The sequence below is a fragment of the Hylobates moloch genome, unplaced genomic scaffold (assembly GCF_009828535.3).
Source record: "Hylobates moloch isolate HMO894 unplaced genomic scaffold, HMol_V3 SCAFFOLD_13, whole genome shotgun sequence".
Taxonomy (NCBI): domain Eukaryota; kingdom Metazoa; phylum Chordata; class Mammalia; order Primates; family Hylobatidae; genus Hylobates; species Hylobates moloch.
In genome coordinates this window covers 64,721,139-64,742,126 of record NW_026652288.1, presented here as the reverse complement: position 1 = coordinate 64,742,126, position 20,988 = coordinate 64,721,139, and the positions used below count along the sequence as shown (strand labels likewise).

At 42.2% G+C, this 20,988-nt stretch overlaps 1 protein-coding gene across 3 annotated transcripts in view; it reads left to right on the top strand.

Annotated features, from left to right (window-relative positions):
* WWTR1 (WW domain containing transcription regulator 1) overlaps positions 1-20,988 on the top strand; it is a 212,967-nt gene that overhangs the window by 140,353 nt on the left and 51,626 nt on the right. For all 3 annotated transcript variants that reach the window (XM_032173822.2, XM_032173821.2, XM_032173820.2), the window contains one exon: positions 15,952-16,088. In XM_032173822.2, coding sequence (XP_032029713.1) covers positions 15,952-16,088 — 137 coding nt within the window. The remainder of the gene's footprint in view (positions 1-15,951; positions 16,089-20,988) is intronic.

Here is a 20,988-nt window from a genome sequence, read left to right as displayed (position 1 = left end):
TCCCACAATATATTTTAGCAAATACAGATCTACGTAATTTATCATGTCTGTTCAGTCTTCCACTGTCTGACTGTACCATAATTTGTTTAACCATTCTATCATCATACACTAAAGATAGAAACAAAACCGCAGTGGACATCCTTGAGCATACATTCTGCATACTTGTATTGGTTTGGAGTCATGTTTGTGATTTACAGGGATGCGAAATGAGATCATTTATTTCTCTAACATTAAGGAAATCTGAATTAAGGAACTCAAGAGCTGGTTTGATGGCTCCGCTGCACCTGTCTTTCGGCTTAGTTGTTCTTACTGAGTGGCTTCCATTCCTCATAATTCCAGCTGTCTGTTGCAGCTCCAGCCATCATGTTCATATGCCAGGCTGGAGAAAAGATGGAAGGGTGGGAAGCAGAAACGTATGTCTGTTGCTTCCTTTTAAAAACCTTTCCCAGAAGCCCACACAGCACTTCTGTTCATTGTCTAGAACTTAGTCTCTTGGCCATACTTAGCACCTAAAAAGGGAGAGCAGATATTCCAAAGCAACAACCATCTCCGTCATTCCCATCTAATTGTTTTCTGGGAATAAAAGCTTTGTGCAAATGGACTTACTGAATCAAAGCTTTTCCCAGGTTTTGTTACATATTTATATACTGCTCTCCAGAAAGATGGTACCAAGTTAAGTCTACTAATATGCGAGAACAACCCGCAGTAAGTTTTCAGGTTCTTTTGTGTGCATTTTATGGGCATTTTTAAGGCTATTTTTCTGAAGCTGCATTTTTTCTTTTGTTTATTAAATCATACATTCTATAAAGAGTGAGGTGGAGATTTTATTATTTATAATTTTTTCTTCAAAATCTATGTCTGTACAAGTAGAACATTCATTCCAAGCACTGGAAGGACATTTTAATGTTATTCGCACATATTTCCTGTACTCCTAAGAAAACTTATTTGGAGGCTGCCAGTTGAATTAATACATTAATCAAAGTAAGGCAGCTCTCTCCCATTTTGAAAAACTTCCTGTCAATTAAATAAAAGGCACAGTGTAAAAGTGGCTCTGCCCAAGTTAGTGTTTAGACAGAAATGTTTGTATTACACCATGGTGTGACCATCAGCAGCTCCATAAATAAAGGAATCATCTGCCGGCGCTTCCCACCTTTTGGGTGGGGTCTGTTTTCTCCTTCAGTGAAAGGACATTGGGGTCATCATCATTACTGCCGAAATTTTATTACTTTAGATTTTATGAAAAAACTTGGTGTCACCAGGTCTGAAGGGAAAAAAAAATCAAACTTTTTTCTTTTTACCCTCACACACCACCCAACACAGCATTTCTGATTCCCTAGCAGGCACCAACTGGGTGTCCTGTAATTTCATTCAATTCTGACACTATCTACCCAGAGATAGTATCAGATGTCACAGGCTAAGGGCTCAGTCCCACAAGACGGCCCCCACTAGCCCACCTTTTTAGATGCCAATTGCAAGCTACAGGTGGTGACCTGTGCTTCTGACTAACTCCCTCCTTGGATTTGATCCATTTGCTAGAATGACTCACATAACTCAGGGAGACACTTCACTTACCTTTACCCATTTATTAGAAAGAATATTACAAGGGATTCAGATGAACAGATGAACAGCCAGGTGGAAGAGATACATGGAACAAGGTACTTGGACTTCCACACCCCCTCTGGATGTGCCACCCTCCAGGAGCCTCCACATGTTCAGCTATCCAGAAGCTCTCTGAACCCTATCCTTACGGATTTTTATGGAGGCTTTATTACATAGGCATAATTGAATACATCACTGGTGATCAACTCATCCTTCAGCCCCTCTTCCCTTCCCTGAAGGTTGGGATGGGGGGTAGGACTGAAAGTTCGAATCCTCCAGCCACGTGGTTTGTTCCCCCTGGCAACCAGCCCCTTCCTAAGGCTATCTAGGAGCCCACCAATAGTCGCCTCATTAAAATAAAAGATGTTCCTATCACCCAGAAAATTCCAAGGGATTAGAAGCTCTGTGTCAGGAGCCGAGGTCAAAGACCAAATATTAAAACCAAAGATTCTCCTAGCACCTCTATCTACAAGGGTTATAGGAGCTCTAGATCGGCAATGGTGACAGATTTATTTCTTAATATATCACAATATCACACATGGTTTCCTGATTTGGTTATTCAAATTGGTTTATCTTAGCTTTTTTTCATCTTTCTTTATCTTGTGAATGTTACAGAGTAAAATTCACTTCTCTTCAAAGTTAGAAAAGTGACCAGTCAAAGAAAGGATTACTATCACTGAGGGATCATTTAGAAACAAGCGATTATTCTAATGCTACTAACTTAAAAAAGAAAAAAGTTGGTGAATCAGTAGATGGCTGTGCCATATATATTCTTGCAACTTTCATATAAGTTTAAAGGTATATCAAAACAAAAAGTTATGTATGCACAAGTAGTTGTTGATTTTATATGATTTTTATCTGCTACTTTCATGAAGAAGGATGGGGTTTGAAGTCATAATTGAAAGAGGTACATATTTCTGTACTTCGTTAAGTAAAAAATTAAATCAGTCAAGCCGGGCGCGGTGGCTCAAGCCTGTAATCCCAGCACTTTGGGAGGCTGAGGCGGGCGGATCACGAGGTCAGGAGATCGAGACCATCCTGGCTAACACGGTGAAACCCCGTCTCTACTAAAAACACAAAAAATTAGCCGGGCGTGTTGGCGGGCGCCTGTATTCCCAGCTACTCGGGAGGCTGAGGCAGGAGAATGGCGTGAACCCAGGAGGTGGAGGTTGCGGTGAGCCGAGATCGGGCCACTGCACTCCAGCCTGGGGGACAGAGAAAGACTCCGTCTCAAAAAAAAAAAAAAAAAAATTAAATCAGTCATATATTTTTTATTAACATCCACTTGTGGGTACAAAGCTACTTACTGTTTGGAGTTTGCATAAACATACTTGTTTAAAAACGACAGCATTTTTTAGGCTAAATCTGTTTTTCCGTTAGTTGAAGTCATAGAACCTTCAAAGCTTCCTGCATTTCTGTACCTGGTATGTCCCCTCATATTTTGGAACTATTATCTCCTTGTAAATTATTAGAAAAATTAAATTAGATTAAAACTTCTTGAGCATTTCTTTATTAGGAAAAATGGAAATCCATTAGTTATTCTTTTGCTAGCATTCAATTTTACTGTGCTTTTTACTTCAAGCTGAAGTTCCCTTTCTACTTTAAATGGGAGAGAAAATCTTGTGCTGACATGAGATGCTTATTACCACCAAGGCACTCATTACCAACAAGGGCACTAAAGGAATCGAAGCTTTGGCTGCCTGTCACACTGAATCTGAGAGTTGCTATTATTAGAATGCAAAACAAACAAACAAACAAAAAAAACGGTGGGGTGCTGGTGGGGGAACTATGTGAGGCTTGTGATTAGCTAGACCTTCTGTGTTTTAAGAATATTTTTGTCTCTGGGTCAATTGTTACTTAACTACTCGACTATATGAAATCAAGTATATTAGCCAGGTGCGGTGGCTCATGCCTGTAATCCCAGCACTTTGGGAAGCCGAGGCAGGCAGATCACCTGAGGTCAGGAGTTCGAGACCAGCCTGGCCAACATGGTGAAACCCCATCTCTACTAAAAATACAAAAAAATTAGCCCGGCGTAGTGGCACATGCCTGTAGTCCCGGCTACTCAGGAGACTGAGGCAAAAGTATCACTTGAACCAGGGAAGTGAAGGTTGCAGTGAGCAGAGATTGTGCTCCAGTCTGGGTGACAAGAGTGAAACTCCATCTTAAACACACACACACACACGAAATAAATCAAGTATATCTGTAGTTTTTGCAGTAAATTGATGTCTACCATTATTTCTCTCCATTTTCTTGTGTTCATTGTACTATAAGGTGTTTATTGATTTTTTTCTTTTTTTGCATTTGAATTACTCAAATCCCTTTAAACAGTTTGGATAGATTTTCACAAGGGAAAGGAAGGGAACTAATATTTATAGTGTGTCATGTATATCTGGCACTGTGCTAGGTGCTTTACTTTTGTTATTTGATGAAATTCTCAAAACAGCCTCATGTAATGGATGTTCTTATGCCCATTTTACAATGGAGGAGACCAAGGCTTGGAGATGCTACTTAGAGTAGTCTCTTAATCAGTTAATGGCAGAAGCAGATCTCAAATCCACTATACCACTCTGCCTCATTTGGGTGATATTTTCGACTGAAGATGCCAAGAAATACATGTAAAGAAACGTTGTAGGCTGGGTTTGAAATGTGAACCATAAGCTGTGTTTCCTGATAATTATTTTCAAGGTCCCCAGTAGCACTCTCCCCTTCCTCTGAAGCCTAACTTGGTCCCTTTTGATGCCTCAGTTTTTGTCTTTGATCCTCCAAATAATTTCTTGCAAAATGGGACCCTCACTCTGAAAAGCACTCTAGTCTCTCTTGAGATGCCGGGGTTCATGCCAGCCCTTTTTCCAGTTCAAGTTGTGTCATGCCTTTCAAACATGTGCAAAAAGAAAGTGGCTCTGATGGCCAGAGCCAGGGTGGCTCATCCTCTTCCCAGAATTGAAAAAAACAAAACCAACAAAAAGTAATTAAATCTCTTCACATGAATAGAGAAGAAGCTAGCCTAACCCAAAAGAATTTTTGGTTTTAAAGAGGATTTGCCTCTTTTTTGGGATGAGTGACATTTAATTCATTTGGCCCCATTAGAAAGAAGAGAAAGGAGGGCAGTGCAGTTTTAGCTTCGACATATTTCACATTTGGAGTGGCTTCGGAGCAGCCAAGCACTGGGTCAGTGTCCCATTTAAGAATGACTGGAAAAAACATGTTAAAAGCATGTGTTAGGCACAGAGAGCCTGGAAAAACAATTTTCAAAGTATTTTAGCATTTAGAGTAGCTTAGTGGCTACCCTAAAATACAAACTTCTTTTTAAGACTTATTGTGAGATTGAAGCTGATTCCTAGATGTTAGATGCAGTTGATATGGGAAACATTTCTAACATACAGCTATTGAGATAGAGTGTCAGGCTCTGTACCATTTATAACAACAAAAACAATAGAGTCTGTGCTGTTTACCACCATACTGCTCGTTGTTTCACTGCCACCTTCTCCCCGCTCATTTGACTGCCAGCTCCTTGAGGGCCTAGATATTACAGGCACTCATCACCGTATGCGTGTTTAAGTGTCGTGAATTCATCACTGAATGCCTAGCAAATCCCAGCATACATATTTGGGTACAGCATCACTTCATCTGGATCTTGGGTATAGAAATAGCACCATATTCTAACCCTGGAAGAAACTGGCCGCGTTGGACTTACTGAAAGATAATATAACATACACAAAGCCTAGTAGACTGTATATTCAAAAGTTTTTCAGTGGTAATTTTCACCACACTCCACATTTGCCAAAACTGATTTTGGGGAGCAGAGCGAGATGGCATGCACGTGTAGACCCAGCCTCAGGAGGCTGAGGCAGGAGGATCACTTAAACCCAACTGTTGGAGTCCAGCCTGGGCAGCATCTCTTTCAAACAAAAGAAAACTGAGTTTGGAACTGAATCCCTATGGAAGATGTACCCCGCTGTAAATACTTGTCTAATGAAAAAATGGATGAATACATTCCACTTCCTATTAATTATTCTAGAATTCACTATTCATGTGGCCGGGCGTGGTGGTTCATGCCTGTCATCCTAGCACTTTGGGAGGCCGAAGCAGGTGGATCACCTGAGGTCAAGAGTTCAGGACCAGCCTGGCCAACATGGTAAAACCCTGCCTCTACTAAAAATACAAAAATTAACCAGGTGTAGTGGCACACGCCTATAATCCTAGCTACTCAGGAGGCTGAGGGAGGAGAATCGCTTGAACCTGAGGGGCGGAGGTTGCAGTGAACCGAGATTGCACCACTTCACTCCAGCCTGGGTGAAAGAGTGAAACTCTGTCTCAGAAAAAAACATAATAATAATAATTCACTATTCATAAAGCGTCTCATCTTTTCTCTACTTCTGATTCTCATCCCATGTTTTTGTTTGTGAGAAAGGAGAAAAGTAAAATAAAGACTCAACCAAGTACATATTTTATACTTGACATCTGGAAATAATATTGTGAAATAGACTCTCACATTATTGTGGAGTTCCAACACAATAAACTTAAGGTGATTTATACATCTTTTATTTATTTTATTTTATTGTTATTTTTGAGACAGAGTTTTGCTGTGTCGCCCACGCTGGGGTGCAGTGGTATGATCACGGCTCACTGCAGCCTCGACCTCCCAGGCTGAAGTAATCTTCCGCTTCAGCCTCCCAAGAAGCTGGGACCACAGGCATATACCACCACACCCGACTAATATTTTGATTTTTTTTTTTAGAGATAAAATCTCCCTATGTTGCCCAGGCTGGCCTTGAACTCCTAAGCTCAAGCAGTCCTCCTGCCTCAGCCTCCCAAAGTGCTAGGATTACAGGTATGCGCCACTGTGTCTGGACTATACAGTTTTTAATAGCATTATTGATCCTGGCATGAGAAGAGAAAAAAAATGCTGGTACTAATAATAAAATTGTTTGCAATGCAGCCAAAGTTCTTTAATATGGCTCTTGGCCCAAGTCAAACAAGCAACAAAAACTCCCAGTCCTTTTTTTCCCCCTTCTTATGTTTTCAGAAAATAGGAAAAATGAGGTTAAGCAAGAATTTTGCTCAGTTTGCAGAGGCAAAGTGAGGCTTGCCAGGGCCGGGTGCTGTTGGGGTGCATGGAGCAGATGACGGGGTGTCTCTAACACAGTGGCTGGACTGTTCACCTTCTCAAGTGAGGTTCCTGAGTCACACCTGGGGCTGTCTTGATGAATCACCAGGCTTCCAAAGTGGTTTTCTCTGGGAAGTGGCACTTCTCAGTGCCACTTTTTTTTTTCCCACCCCAGGGACAAAACTCTGGTAAATGAATCCCTGCAGGAACCGTGGGTATTACAGTCCTGATTTGGCTCATCTGCTCTTTGGGGCTGACAGCAGCTTTGCTTGACTCAGCTTCTGCCTGACTGAGTAGGTTCAGATAGAATGAGTCTGCAGAAAAGTCGGTGGTGCTCAGTGGGAAGGACGTGAGGGAGATGGATCACCACAGCTGGCCAGGGCAGAGGGACTAGGAGACCTTTCACATGGCTGCTGTGCCTACTGCTGCTAACTTAAACAAGTGGAGGCTTCTTAGCAAGTCTGTGAGGGAAGTCGAGGATTAGAGCCTGGTAGTTAAAAATACAATCCCTGCCATTCATTCGGAATTCCAGAGAATGCTGAAATTTTTTGAATTGGCAAGTGAATGGTAGAGACCGGAACCATACACTGAAATAACTTCTCTGGTCTTGTATCATCTTTCATTAGAGGATCCTTAAAAAATCGCCTATTTATATATCAGTTATTATTTCTGTGTCAGACTGCAGCTATGTTTGATGAGCTGCCTAAGTGAAAATCTGACCGGAAACTTTTAACTATAAATTCTTTGTGGTTTCAAAGAAGGATGAACTTTCTCATCTAACACATTTCTGTTGTGTGAACAGTCACCTTTATTATATGGCATGAGTCTTTTTTTTTTTTTTTTTAATAGCTTTGGGGTTTAAACTCTGAATGCTTTGCTAATAGATGTGTCAGCTGTGCACATTGGCAGCTTGACTTTTACCTCTTTGTATCTTCTATTCTAATGCATTAAAAATAGCAGGAGATGGTGCTGTTTAGGATTAGGGCAGAATGGAAGAATAATTGTAACCAATAATAGTGTTTTAAAAGCTGCTTTGGGACAAAGAATTATTAATTAGGGTGGTAGAAAGAATGACAACGTGGGAGGAAGATTGATTACTTTAGGGTATCTAGGAATACAATAAAACCTAAGCTATGTATCTCTTCAAACATGTGAAGAGCCATTACTTTATTTCTGATTGTCAACATATGGAAGTTCAAAAGCCAACTCCACATTATGCAAATAGACTGATAAAGTTAAGCAGAGGGGATCAATGTACTGGATGGCTACTTATCTTAATATTATCTCCAGGCGCGGTGGCTCACGCCTATAATCCCAGCACTTTGGGGAGCCTGAGGCGAGTGGATGGCCTGAGGTCAAGAGTTTAGACCAGCCTGGCCAACATGGTGAAACCCCATCTGTACTAGAAATACAGAAATTAGCCAGGTGTGGTGGCACGCGCCTATAATCCCAGCTACTTGGGAGGCTGAAGGAGGAGAATTGCCTGAACCGGGAGGCAGAGGCTGCAGGGAGCTGAGATCGCACCATTGCACTCCAGCCTGGGTGACAAGAGCGAAACTCCATCTCAAAAACAAACAAACAAACAAACAAAAAACCTAATCTTAATATTATAAACATGATCAGGTCGGGTTGCTAGTTTAGATGTGAGTGGTGAGCTGAGCATCCACTGCGATGGGGCTTCTACTGTCATGGGCTCCCTCTGTGATGTGGCCTCCCTTCTGTGATGAGCTCCCTGGGGTTTCTCCTGCAATGGGCTCCCACTGCAGTGGGCTTCCACTGTGCTCAGCTCCCATTGCATTCTGGTTTTAGGTGACAGCAGAGGGACTACCTGGAGAAAGTGTGCATCTGGGCCTGGGAGAATTAGTAAGTGTGCATACCACTCCTGTCTTTGTTCTTGTGGTTAAGACTCATCTCTGGTGTTGGTTAGCAGAGCTAAGTACCGTTGGCAAAACAAAAGGTACTACTAAAGGAAATATAAGATATGAGTAAGATATATGTCATTTCCTAGGTCTTGAAATCTAAATAAGAACACACAGATAGAATGTTTAATTTGATTTAAATGCAAACAGTATTTATCCCCAACATACAACGAGAAAGTAAACCACTTTTTGCATACTTGTATTCTAATTCCAATTGAGGAAAATTTGAAAAGTTTAATATAAGTCTTGGGCAAGGCTTCTTGCCATCTGGTGCAGGATTAAAAATTGGCATAGCGTTTGTTGTCTGCTGACAGTGGGTCAGATTTACTTGGCAGGCCCTATCTGGGAATTTATCAGCCTCTTCCAAATCTGTTTCAGTTTCCATTTTTAACACTAGTGGGTCTAATTGGACTGAGTCACAAGAAGCAAGTTGCAAAGCTGTTTCATTTAGCATATTTTAAGCTAATTGTCTTCAGTATGTACATTTCTTTTAACATTAAGAGGATGGTGAATTGGCCTAGTAAATCAAAAAAGTTGTAAAAATCTGATTTTCTGAAATAAGACAGTTTGCTTGTACTTAAATGGGGCTTGTAAATATCATAGGCTTGGCAGCTTTTTTTCTTTTTTCTTTTTTAAGAGCTAGGGTCTTTTTATGTTGCCCAAGCTGGTCTCCAACTCTGGGGCTCAAGCAGTCCTCCCGCCTCAGCCTCCCAAAGTGCTAAGATTACAGGTGTGAGCCACCACACCTGGCTACCATTATCTGTGGAACATTTCTTCTGGAAGAGCTTGTATTCTACTGGAAGAGAAAAAAAGAGGTAGTAAGGACAGAGGCTACAGAGGAATTTCACTGAGGGGATGAAGACAGGGAGCAGTGAGTATGATTGAGTTTTAAACCAGTCTGCCTTGGTTTTATGACCCCAGGCTGTCTTTAAATTCTCATCTCATTGGTGTGGTTCTCTTTAACTGCTCAGCTAGGTTGTGGCAAAAGAAGAGGCAGTCTGGAGGCTGCTTCCAGGTCCCGTCCTAACCACTCTGCTGATGGAGGGGAGCCCTGATGTCTGACACTGTATGAAACTCTCATTTATTAAATAAATGGTGGGCAGAAAAAAGACAAAACACTTATGTTTGAAGACAAAAATCTTTGCTCATAGAAATAAGCAACATGCTGCTAATAGTTTTAAATTCTTCCAAAATGAAGCACTTGTTATCATTCCTATTTTTATATCCTTGTATGCTTCCAGCAATACAAAATATATTACATGGGATTCTCTATTTCAGAAAGTCCTTGTTGTGTGGCTTCCTTCATCATAAAGTTAGTGTGGGTAAATTCATCCAAAAACACCAGGCCTTTTCCTGGGTGGCAAGAAGCTGGAGGATTCCTTTTTTTTTTTTTTTTTTGAGATGGAGTTTCACTCTTGTTGCCCAGGCTGGAGTGCAATGGCGCTCTCCCAGCTCACTGCAACCTCTGCCTCCCCAGTTCAAGTGTTTCTCCTGCCTCAGCCTCCCGAGTAGCTGGGATTACAGGCATGCACCACCACGCCCGTCTAATTTTTGTTTTTAGTAGAAACAGGGTTTCTCCATGTTGGCCAGGCTGGTCTCTAACTCCCGACCTCAGTTGATCTGCCCGCCTTGGCCTCCCAAAGTGCTGGGATTACAGGCCACTGCGCCTGGCCCGATTATTCTACTTTTACAGGTAAGATTTTTGTCTTTGCCTTTACTATGTTTGCACAGTGTTTTTGATTTTTACACTTAGCCAGTACATCACCCATCATGCATAATAGGTATACAATCCGTGGTTGTTGAAAAAACTTGAACCAAGTGTTGCCAACCTTGGACTCGAGGCCAGAGCTGCCTTCTCTGCACTCACTGCTGAGTGAGTTTGGGAAGCCGGGAGAACTGGCCATGAAATCTGTAGGTGACTTTGGTGGTCATAATATTCCCAAAACAGACCTGCTTTATCCTCACAGTGAGGAACCAGTATACTGTTAGCTTTTTTACCCCTGTCTCATTCATATGGGTAGTGTGACTAGGATATCCAATTAGATCACACAGGGTCAGAGCTAATATTAAACCCAGGTACCCAGGTATATGTGACTCCACAACTGCGTGTGGTCTTTGCAGAGCCCACAGAGTCTGGCAATAGGCTGCTGTGTCCGGGAGATGCCTATGTGAGTTGTGCTGTTATTTCATGGGCCATGGTGACCCAGGGGGACTTGGATACCAGGTATCCTTGGGACATGTGCCTGGAAGTGAGATAGTGAATGGATTGTCAGGCAGAGAGGGTGGGGGGAGGGAAGGAGGAAAGGAGGAAAACCAGAAAGTTTGGCAGAAGGGAAGCCCAGAGGCCATTGCCCTCATCAAGTTGAAAGATCATGAAGGAGGTAGAAGGAGGCAGCCATGGCTTGAGAGGAGGAAACTGGAGCAAAGTTAACACCCCCTCCGCAGGCTAATGGGGAGGCCAGTCTGAGGGGAGGGTGACTTGGAGGGTGGGCGTGCCGCCCCACCAATTTCAAAACATTTTAACCCCAAACACACAATTTACCTGATAAATAAAATGGCTTTCTACATTTGTATCTTTCTTGAGGAAAATATTAATCCACGAGGGAAAACTGATTTCACACGACATGGTTTTTCATAACCTACCATTTCCAGCCAAATATCTTCTCACGGACGTGGTGACCTTTCTTGCCCCTTAGCAAACTCCATGCTTTTGTCCAACCTGGGCAGTTCTCTAAGCAGAGACTCATAATGTAATTGGAGGCCAGGAATTGGTTGGTCTTTCTGGGACTGAGAGAAGGAGGCTGTCTGGGAAGTAGTGGTCCAAGGGTCTCTTGAAGGAAGGGGAAAAAGCCCACTCCCGCTTATATTTGTTACAGGTACCGTTAACCCCACATACCACCAGGGCTCTCCATGGGAGGCACTTGTAGAGGATTTTTCTTTTTTTTAAGTCGAGGAAAAAAATTTTTACTGTCAGGAAAAGCTTTTCTTCCCCATAGGAACTGCTATTCTTTTTCTGTATAAACAGCATGGGATCAGGTGATTGATTCCATTTGTCTCCTGATTTGAGCCACACAAAGATAGGAGCCAAGTCTGTAGTTGATCTTCAGGAACTCTTTTTTTTTTTTTTTTTTTTTTTTCTGAGATTGAGTTTCACTTTTGTTGCCCAGGCTGGAGTGCAATGGTGCGATCTCAGCTCACCACAACCTCCGCCTCCTGGGTTCAAGCAATTCTCCTGCCTCGGCCTCCTGAGTAGCTGGGATTACAGGCATGTGCCACCACGCCCGGCTAATTTTGTATTTTTAGTAGAGACGGGGCTTCTCCATGTTGGTCAGGCTGGTCTCGAACTCCCAACCTCAGGTGATCCGCCAGCCTCGGCCTCCCAAAGTGCTGCTTATACCTTATGACCTGTGTATTCATGCATCAATTTTCTTTTTTGTCTTTTTGTACCTTCATTAGTATTTTTGTTTTTACTGGTTGTGAAAACAATACATAATCACTGCTAAAAACCTGGAAAGTACAAAGCAGTTTAGATAAGAAAAAAAAAAATTACCAGTGAGCCTGTTATTTGCATATATCACCATAAATAGTTTGGTATGTTTCTTTTTCCTTTTTTGTTACATTTTCAAATATGAAACCTGTACAGTGTATGTATTTATACAATACACATATGTAGGCAGGTTAAATATGCTTGTGTGTGTGTGTGTGTATTTCCAAGGGAAGTTATCTTTTAAAACAGCAGAGAGACTTTTTCTTGAAGTAGACTAAGCAAGGGAGTGAAGCCAGGAAGGAGGTGGGAGTAGTGGGGAAGTGGGGATTAATCTAGCTAAATTGTGGGTCCTGGCAAACGCTGAGATTACACTGAGAAATACGAGAAAGGAAATGACTCAGTAACATTGAGAGAGGGAGCAGAGATGAGACAGCAGAGTGAAAGAGTGAATGGCGTATCCTGGGTTTGGGAAGTGGTGGGAAATAGGGGGAGCTGGAGCCTGAGGCACTAAGTGATTAGAACAATAGGAGAATTTAGTTTTCAGATGAAATCATCAAGGCTGTATTAAGTGCCTCTTGTGAGCAATAGCTCACTCTTATTTGTTGCATTCAGCTTGGGAGCTACTCTTGACACCATGTTAGCGCAGCCTTACAGCTGATGTCAGGTCGACTGGTCTGCAGAGCCAGGAATTTGAGTGGCTTTCTTCTCAGAGTTGTTTTGGAGCAATGAGAGCTGCTCACTTAAGAAAGGCTCCCTCTTGTAGTCCAGCCTTTGGGGAATACTGTGAGTGACACTTTTAATTAACAAATCCACTGGGAACAAAACTCCTTTAAATGTGTTGGCTGGGTGTGGAGTTTGAAGGGTGGGCCATGGAGGCTGCCACTGCACTGCAGGAGTGCTGGGACTTCAAGCCACGGGTAAGCTGTACATCTTTGGGGTCAGAACTATCAGGATGAGGTCCACCCAGAAGGCCCCACACTCTGTCCCAGGGGATTTAGGCTGGCAAGCTGTGCTGGCACTCCTTAGGCAAGATGAGCTCATCTGCCACTTCAGATGCTGGGCTTCGTATACTAGATGTTCCTGCTCTTGCCGCATTCAGGAGCTACAGCCCACTTGTTCAGAACAGGAGGGGAGAGTGGGGGACCAGCATATGGGAATGCATCATTCCAGCTCCTGTATTATTCCTACAGCTGGTAGCTGAAATTCTGACCACAGAAGTGTCCTTGAGCATCTTCCAGCAAATGATGTGTATTTCCACATCTAACCGGGGCCTGTGCTGATGTTGGTTCTAGCACAACATCAATATCCATGATGTCAGAGAGTCTAAGAAAGGTTTATGAAAGAGAGAAGGATTCTTTTCCTTCTGGTACCAGAGTGGAAACTATGTAGCACATGTCTGCCTTGGAAAACATGCTGTTTTAATAGAATGAGTTCTGAAGGAATAATCAAAGCATTTCTTAGGTCTAATTATTTTGCTAAAGGGAGTTACTTAATTTTGACATCCTCATCAATTAGTTCCTCACTTGGAAGGCCTGTGACAAGCCTGAGGCTGGCTGTGAGTTTCCACCTGCCCAGAAGTTGACAGATTTTATGAAAGCTTTAAACAGAACTACAATTGTTAAACTGAAGGTGTAAACTAAAACTATTGTTTTTATTATTATTTATTTTATACTTAGGGAAATGATTTTCATCTCTTTACTTCAGTATTTCCCCATCTTTTTTTTTTTTTGAGATGGAGTCTCACTCTTCTGCCTGGGTTGGAGTGCAGTGGCATGATCCCAACTCACTGCAACCTCCACCTCCCGGGTTCAAGCGATTCTCCTGTCTCAGCCTCCTGAGTAGCTGGGGTTACAGGCGCGCATCACCATGCCGGCTACTTTTTATATTTTTAGTAGAGCTGGGGGTTTCACCATGTTGGCCAGGCTGGTCTCGAACTCTTGACCTGTGGTGATCCACCCGCCTTGGCCTCCCGAAGTGCTGGGATTATAGGCATGAGCCACTGCCCCTGGCCTTTTTTTTTTTTTTTTTTTTTTTATCACATGTATTCTAAAACCTTAGACCTTTAGACCCAAGTTTTCACTCAAGGCAATGGATGAGTTCCCGTTGGCAATACCTTCAAGTCTTGCATTAAGAAATCTGAATAACAATTTTAGCGGAGGAAGCATTTAAAAGTGAGGAAACAGACTGAAAAGAAAAGACAAATACAACTTCAATGCAAGGAAATTTCTAGACTGATTAAACATAATAAAAGTAAAAGTGGTTTCCTACCTTAAAGATTCAAAGGAGGCCATTGTTATTCAAAATTGAGGTGTGTTTAACCGAAACAACAATCATTCTTCTTTTGTTGTATGTCTAAGGAAGGTCAACGGTGGGGGCCTGACTGGAAGAGACCAGCCTGGTTGTGAGGCCCAAAACAAAGGGCTAACATTCAGTTTCTTCTATCAATGTTTGTTGTCTTTGATGGATATGGAAAGATCTCTGATACTGGGCTGGGCACTGTGGCTTGTGCCTGTAATCCCAGCACTTTGGGAGACTGAGGTGGGAGGATCACTTGAGCTCAGGAGTTCGAGACCAGCCTGGGCAACAGAGGGAGACACCCACCTCTACAAAAAAAATTTTTTTTTAAAAAATGAGCCAGGTGTGGTCGCAGGTGCCTGTGGTCCCAGGTACTCAGTAGGCCGAGGTGGGAAGATTGCTTCAGCCCAGGATGTCGGGGCTGCAATGGGCCATGATTATGCCACTGTACTCCAGCCTGGGCGACAGAGCAAGATCATGTCTCAAAAAAACAAAAAAGAAGAAGGAGAAGGAGAAGGAAGATTTCCGATACTGTTTATAAAACAAAGTAGAGGAACGGGATGAATCTACTCATCATATATATATACATATATATAATAAACTCTCACTAAAGGAAGAGCTTGATGGAGTGGGAAAGGGTCTGTAAAGTACCAGGAGTGACCTGTGATGTGATTTGGTAGGTGGTAGGCAAAGCTGGAGGCCATGTCCACCTTTCTTAGGATGTACTGAAAACTCTGAGCAGAAGCTCATGTTTCATGTTGGGCTAGTTTCTCTGTGATTAAGTCACATTAACAAACTGGAAGTTGTATGTGATCAAACGTGTAATCATGTCTTCTCCCTTGTAAACCGTCATGCCTCAATATCTAAGTTTCTCCATAAGCTGGCACTAGTTGACTTTCCTACTATTATTTTCTAATACTCTGCCTTCCAGCTACCCTATTGTCACCTTGCTTGGTGACAGTGAGCTTCTTGAGGGTTTTATGTGTCACCTTTGGGGACCTCGAAATACCTTACACTCCTACTATGAGAGCTCATTAATGTGGTGTTCAGAAGCCGGTTTCATGGGCCCATCTTTTGCTTGATGACAGCCAAAGGGATCCTCATTATGTCAATTCTATGAGTCAGGATAGTATGGGGGACTGGCTGGGAAGGTGAGCATGGCTCGCCTTCCAGGAAGGAGCTCACACTATGGCACTCCAGTGATTGGATGGCCGAGAAGCACTGAGGTGCTGGGGAATACAAGCTCCACGGGCTGAGGGGAAGTTCAATGGGGCTCACTGCATGCAAGGGACAGCAATGTCTGGACAGCAATGTCTTGGGCTTGCATTTAGAGAGCTGCTTGGAGAATCCCCAGTGTGGCCTAACCAAGATGCAGGGAAAAATAGGCAAGTATGTCCTTGGATGAAACCAAGCACAATCTATCAACCACTCAAGCAGATCCTAAGGGAAGAATCAGTGTCATTAACTATTATGCTGTTGTTGGTGATGATGATAATGATGCTGACAATTAAAAAGATAATTAATTGTTTTCCTTCTTTTAGTCACATAGAAAAAATCACCACATGGCAAGACCCTAGGAAGGCGATGAATCAGCCCCTGAATCATATGAACCTCCACCCTGCTGTCAGTTCCACACCAGTGCCTCAGAGGTCCATGGCAGTATCCCAGCCAAATCTCGGTAAGCTCCAAGCTTTTTTAAAATTAAAAAAGATTTTTTTTTTTTTTTTGTAGAGTTGGGGTCTCCCTTTGTTGCCCAGGCTGGTGTTGAACTTGTGGGCTCAAACAATCCTAACACCGCAGTCTCCCTAAGCGCTGCGATTACAGGCATGAACCACTGTGCCTGGTGGAGCCCCAAGCTTTGACTCTGAGCTGAAGAAACGAGTGTTCAATCAAGGGGTGGCGGGGCTCATAAGTGGTTCTGGCTGTTTCCATGTCTCTTCATGCACCCAGACGATGTTTGCTCCTTCTTCTTGGCTGCAATACCATGTTACCCTTCTGCCGCCTTTTCCTTCTTTACTTGGTCTCTTTACCACCAACTCATGATACTGCTGCCTCAGTTTTAAACTACAGTTCTGACCTTCCCTCCAATGGCCTTAATTGGGGGTAGAAAAATCAGTTAGGCCTCCTGTCTTCATCTAGACTGAGGCAAGTAGGACACATACACACTTTGGGTGACTTTGGCTCCTAGCGACTGCCTACAGGTACAGTTCTAGTCTCAAATCCCTATCCTTATTTCCCTTTTTTCCTTTTTTTTCATAATTGCTGCATAACATGTGTCAGGTAGCATGCCAAGTGCTTCCATGCCTTACCCTATGAAAGCTTTCCAAAACCCCTACAAAAAGTAACAGGCTTTCCAGTTTATAGATGAAGAAACTTTCTGAAAGTCTTGCAGCTTGTGGAGAGCAGAGCTGGAGAGCAGGCTGGTCTGATTTTAGAAGGGAGTTAACCGTTACATAAACTGCAGGTGGCTTCTCTCCATACCTGCCGTGGGATAATATGGCTCACTTTTTACTTCATTTACAATATTTAATAAGTGTGGTTTTGGACTTGAGAAGAGAATATTTTCTGCTAAAATTATCCCCACTAGAGATAATCACCAGTGAATTAATACACTGCAGCAACGGAACCAGCAAGCTTTTTTGGTAATCATTCCCTTCCTTCTCCCTCAGGGCTAAAAATAAAGGGCCAATTTTAAAGTTTTAGAAAAGATGGTGCCATTTTCAGATAACATTTCCATTTAAGATCAGATATCCAGATATGCTTTATACACAGAACAGTTAATTTTAGGGAGTGAAAAGAATCTCCTGTTGGATTTTCAGGAATGAACAAGATAAAAATGGAAGCGTTATTCCTGGACACCCTTCCCTCGTACTGTGGCTTAGCCAAAGTGAGTATGAACTCAAGTAGACCCTAGTCAGCTTCAAGTGTCAGTTCTTCCAGGAAGTCTGAACCTACTGCTTTAAAGCTTGCAGATGTACAGTTTCCAAAAAGGAAATGACCTGGAATAACCTCTGTTGAGTTCCTTATCTAAAGGGCAGATCAAAGAAAATGCAACCAGTTCTGGTACCAGCAGTGATAAACCAAAGCCTCCCGTGAGTCATTTTGTCCCAAATATACAGGAGCTCATGTAGAAATCAGATGCCACTGTAGCAAAAAGACCCCAAATTAGGTGGCATTAGACTGGTTTTTACAGTTTCTTTAACCATTTAATTTTCATCGAAAATTCTAAAAACTGATTATTAAAGTTTTAACTTTAACTTTGTAATCAATTATAATCGGAAAAAAATCTTTCATGAACCCAGTTTACAAAAAAAAAAAAAAAAAATTCAAACACTTCCTTCAATCTCCCTTTCCTCAGTCCCCAAGTTTGTTTCCTGGAGCCAACCAGTGTTTCTAGTTGTGTGTGTGTGTGTGTGTGTGTGTGTTTCATCATACTAAGGTTAGCATATCATAACCACTGTTCTGTATCTTGCTTTTTTCACCTGCCTGTCCATACATATAGAGCTGCTTCATTCTTTTAAAAATTTGCCTATTAGTCCACTATATTAATATGCTATATGGCCGGGCGCGGTGGCTCACGCTTGTAATCCCAGCACTTTGGGAGGCCGAGGCGGGCGGATCACGAGGTCAGGAGATCGAGACCACGGTGAAACACCGTCTCTACTAAAAATACAAAAAAAAATTAGCCGGGCGCGGCGGCGGGCGCCTGTAGTCCCAGCTACTCGGAGAGGCTGAGGCAGGAGAATGGCGTGAACCCGGGAGGCGGAGCTTGCAGTGAGCCGAGATTGCGCCACTGCACTCCAGCCTGGGTGACAGAGCGAGACTCCGTCTCAAAAAAAAAAAAAAAAAAAAAATATGCTATAATTAGTTTATTTAACTAACTCCCATCCGGTAGATTTTTAGGTTGTTAGTAGTGTGTTGCCAGCATACAAATACTGGAGTGGATATCCTTTGTCATGTTCTTTTATGCATTCTCCTTAATTTTTAAAAATTGTGCAATATGTAGGAAGTGGACTAATTAAAAGAAGCTTGAATGCTTGGAACTAGATATTGAAGGCACATGTGAGTCTGCCTGTATGTGCATACATGCATGCACATGCACACACACACACAAAGTCCAATTGCACTAGTAAAGTATATCTAAAGAAGTTGTAATCTGAACATTCTGAAACAAATTTACCTGTAGCTCAGTAAAATACCTTAGTTTCCAGATTTCTATTTTTATTTAATTTTTGTTATTATTATTATTATTATTATTACTATTTTGAGAAAGAGGCTCACCCTGTCATCCAGGCTGGAGTGCAGTGGCACGATCTCAGCTCACTGCAACCTCTGCCCCCTGGTTCAAGCAATTCTCATGCCTCAGCTTCCCCACTAGCTGGGACTATGGGCGTGCACCACCGCGCCCAGCTAATCTTTGTATTTTTAGTAGAGGCGGGATTTCACCATGTTGGCCAGGTTGGTCCCGAACTCCTGACCGCTGGTGATCCGCTTGTCTCAGCTTCCCAAAGTGCTGGGATTATAGGCGTGAGCCCTGGCACCCGGCAGTTTCCAGATTTCTAATAAGGCGGTGAATTTCTCAAGACACAGATTCTGGGGTTTTTCCAACAATATTTGTGTATTTGCCCATTGCAAAGTGTGTTTCTAGCTTATGGAGAATCACAGATGTGTCTGAAGGATGGAAATACAACTGTGAATGCCAAGTAAGTTCCAAAGACCAGGACTTAATTTAGAGAGTCTCAATACAGTCGGAATAATAAATGATTTACTCAGACTATTTCATTTCAAGCCATAACTCTGCCTGTGGTTCATAGTCTTTATTACATATCTTTAAACATATAAAAATAAAAAGAGCAGAGCTGGGTGTAGAGGTGCATCCCTGTAGTCCCAGCTACTTGGGAGGCTCTGAGGTGGGAGGATCTCTTGGGCATAGGAGTTTGAGACCAGCCTGGGCAACATAGTGAGACCCCCATCTCTTAAAAACTAGAAAAAGAAAAGAGCAGATTCTTCTCCTCCCACTCTTCCTTCTTCTTAAATCTAGAACTTTGGTACTTTTCAGTGGAATGTAGCTGACAAATAAGTGAAGTAAAGTGATAGGTCTTCTTTAATGCGAGGCGTTTATATACATGTGAAAAGGATGTCAAAATACAGTTAATAACATTACTATCGGATGATAGAATAGTACCTTTTATAACTAATTTTATTTATTTCTAGAGCTGTGATATAATCAGTGGCATAGTTAAATACATTAAGAAACAAATCTCCTTGTATTGGGTCCCTGTATGTTTCTGTAGGTTAGGTACATGGACTTGGGTGTCTGACTGCCAGAATTTGAATCCTGGCTCTGTAGTTACTAGTTTGGTGACCCTTAAGTTATTTATCTGTGCTTTGATTTCATCATATGTACAATGGGGATTATTAATATATGAGGAACTTATGAGTTTACATATGCAAAGTGCTTAGAACTATGATTGCCACATAGTAAGCTAAAATATATGTTTTTTATTATTATTATCATTATTTTTATGGCAAAAATTATTTTATATTTTATTTAACTATAGCATGTTATATTTTAAGACAATTTAACTGTTCTTTATAAGTGCTTTCAAGAATAAAAATGATTTATTTTGGACTGCTTAGATTGCAAAGTGTTTTAAATTAGGAACAGTGTATTCATTACCTTCAGTGAGGATAGTGCCCTCTGGTGGAAATGTTTAAGTTACCTCTCCCAGGAGAAACTTCTTATCACTAGACACCTTATTTTTTCTAAGAGCTTTAGATGCCGGGTGCGGTGGCTCACACCTGTAATCCCAGCACTTTGGGAGGCTGAGGTGGGAGGATCACGAGGTCAGGAGATCGAGACCACGCTGGCTAACACGGTGAAATCCCCTCTGTACTGAAAATGCAAAAAACTAGCCGGGTGTGGTGGCGGGTGCCTGTAGTCCCAGCTACTCGGGAGGCTGATGCAGGAGAATGGCATGAACCCGGGAGGTGGAGCTTGCAGTGAGCCAAGATCGCTGCAAGATCTTAGTCCCTGGTTAGAGTGGTGGTGAAGTGGGCATGGAAGTGGAGGGTGGGGACTGTTTTGGAAGAACTTGTAGTCAGAACTGAGTTTCTCTTAATTTAGATGTTTATGTATTGGGTTATTTAACCTCTGAGTCTCATTTTCCTTATCTGTAAAATGTTGATAATGATAGTACCTATCTGATAACATTGTTTTGAGTATTTAGGTAGTCCATGTCTTGGTACCTGATGTATAGTAAGCTGCCAGCACTTGTATTGTTATAGCTATTATTGTTAGCCAGTTGCCTCGTTTTTCCTCCCCTTTCTGGCTCCTCTGTAATCAGAGGAAGAGCCTTTGATATGCTCTTTTAGAAAGCCATTCCATTCCTCCTTCAGGAAAACCCAACCATGGTTACTGCAACTTATATTTGTTTGGGCACTTTTGCTTACAAATTGTGAAACTAGCTGGTGTGGTACCAAAAAATAATATTTAACCTCAGACAGCAATTGTGAGAAGATGTAGAGGAGCAAGCTTGTGACTGTCAGGTCATTCACAGAGGGAGTTTGTGAAGAGC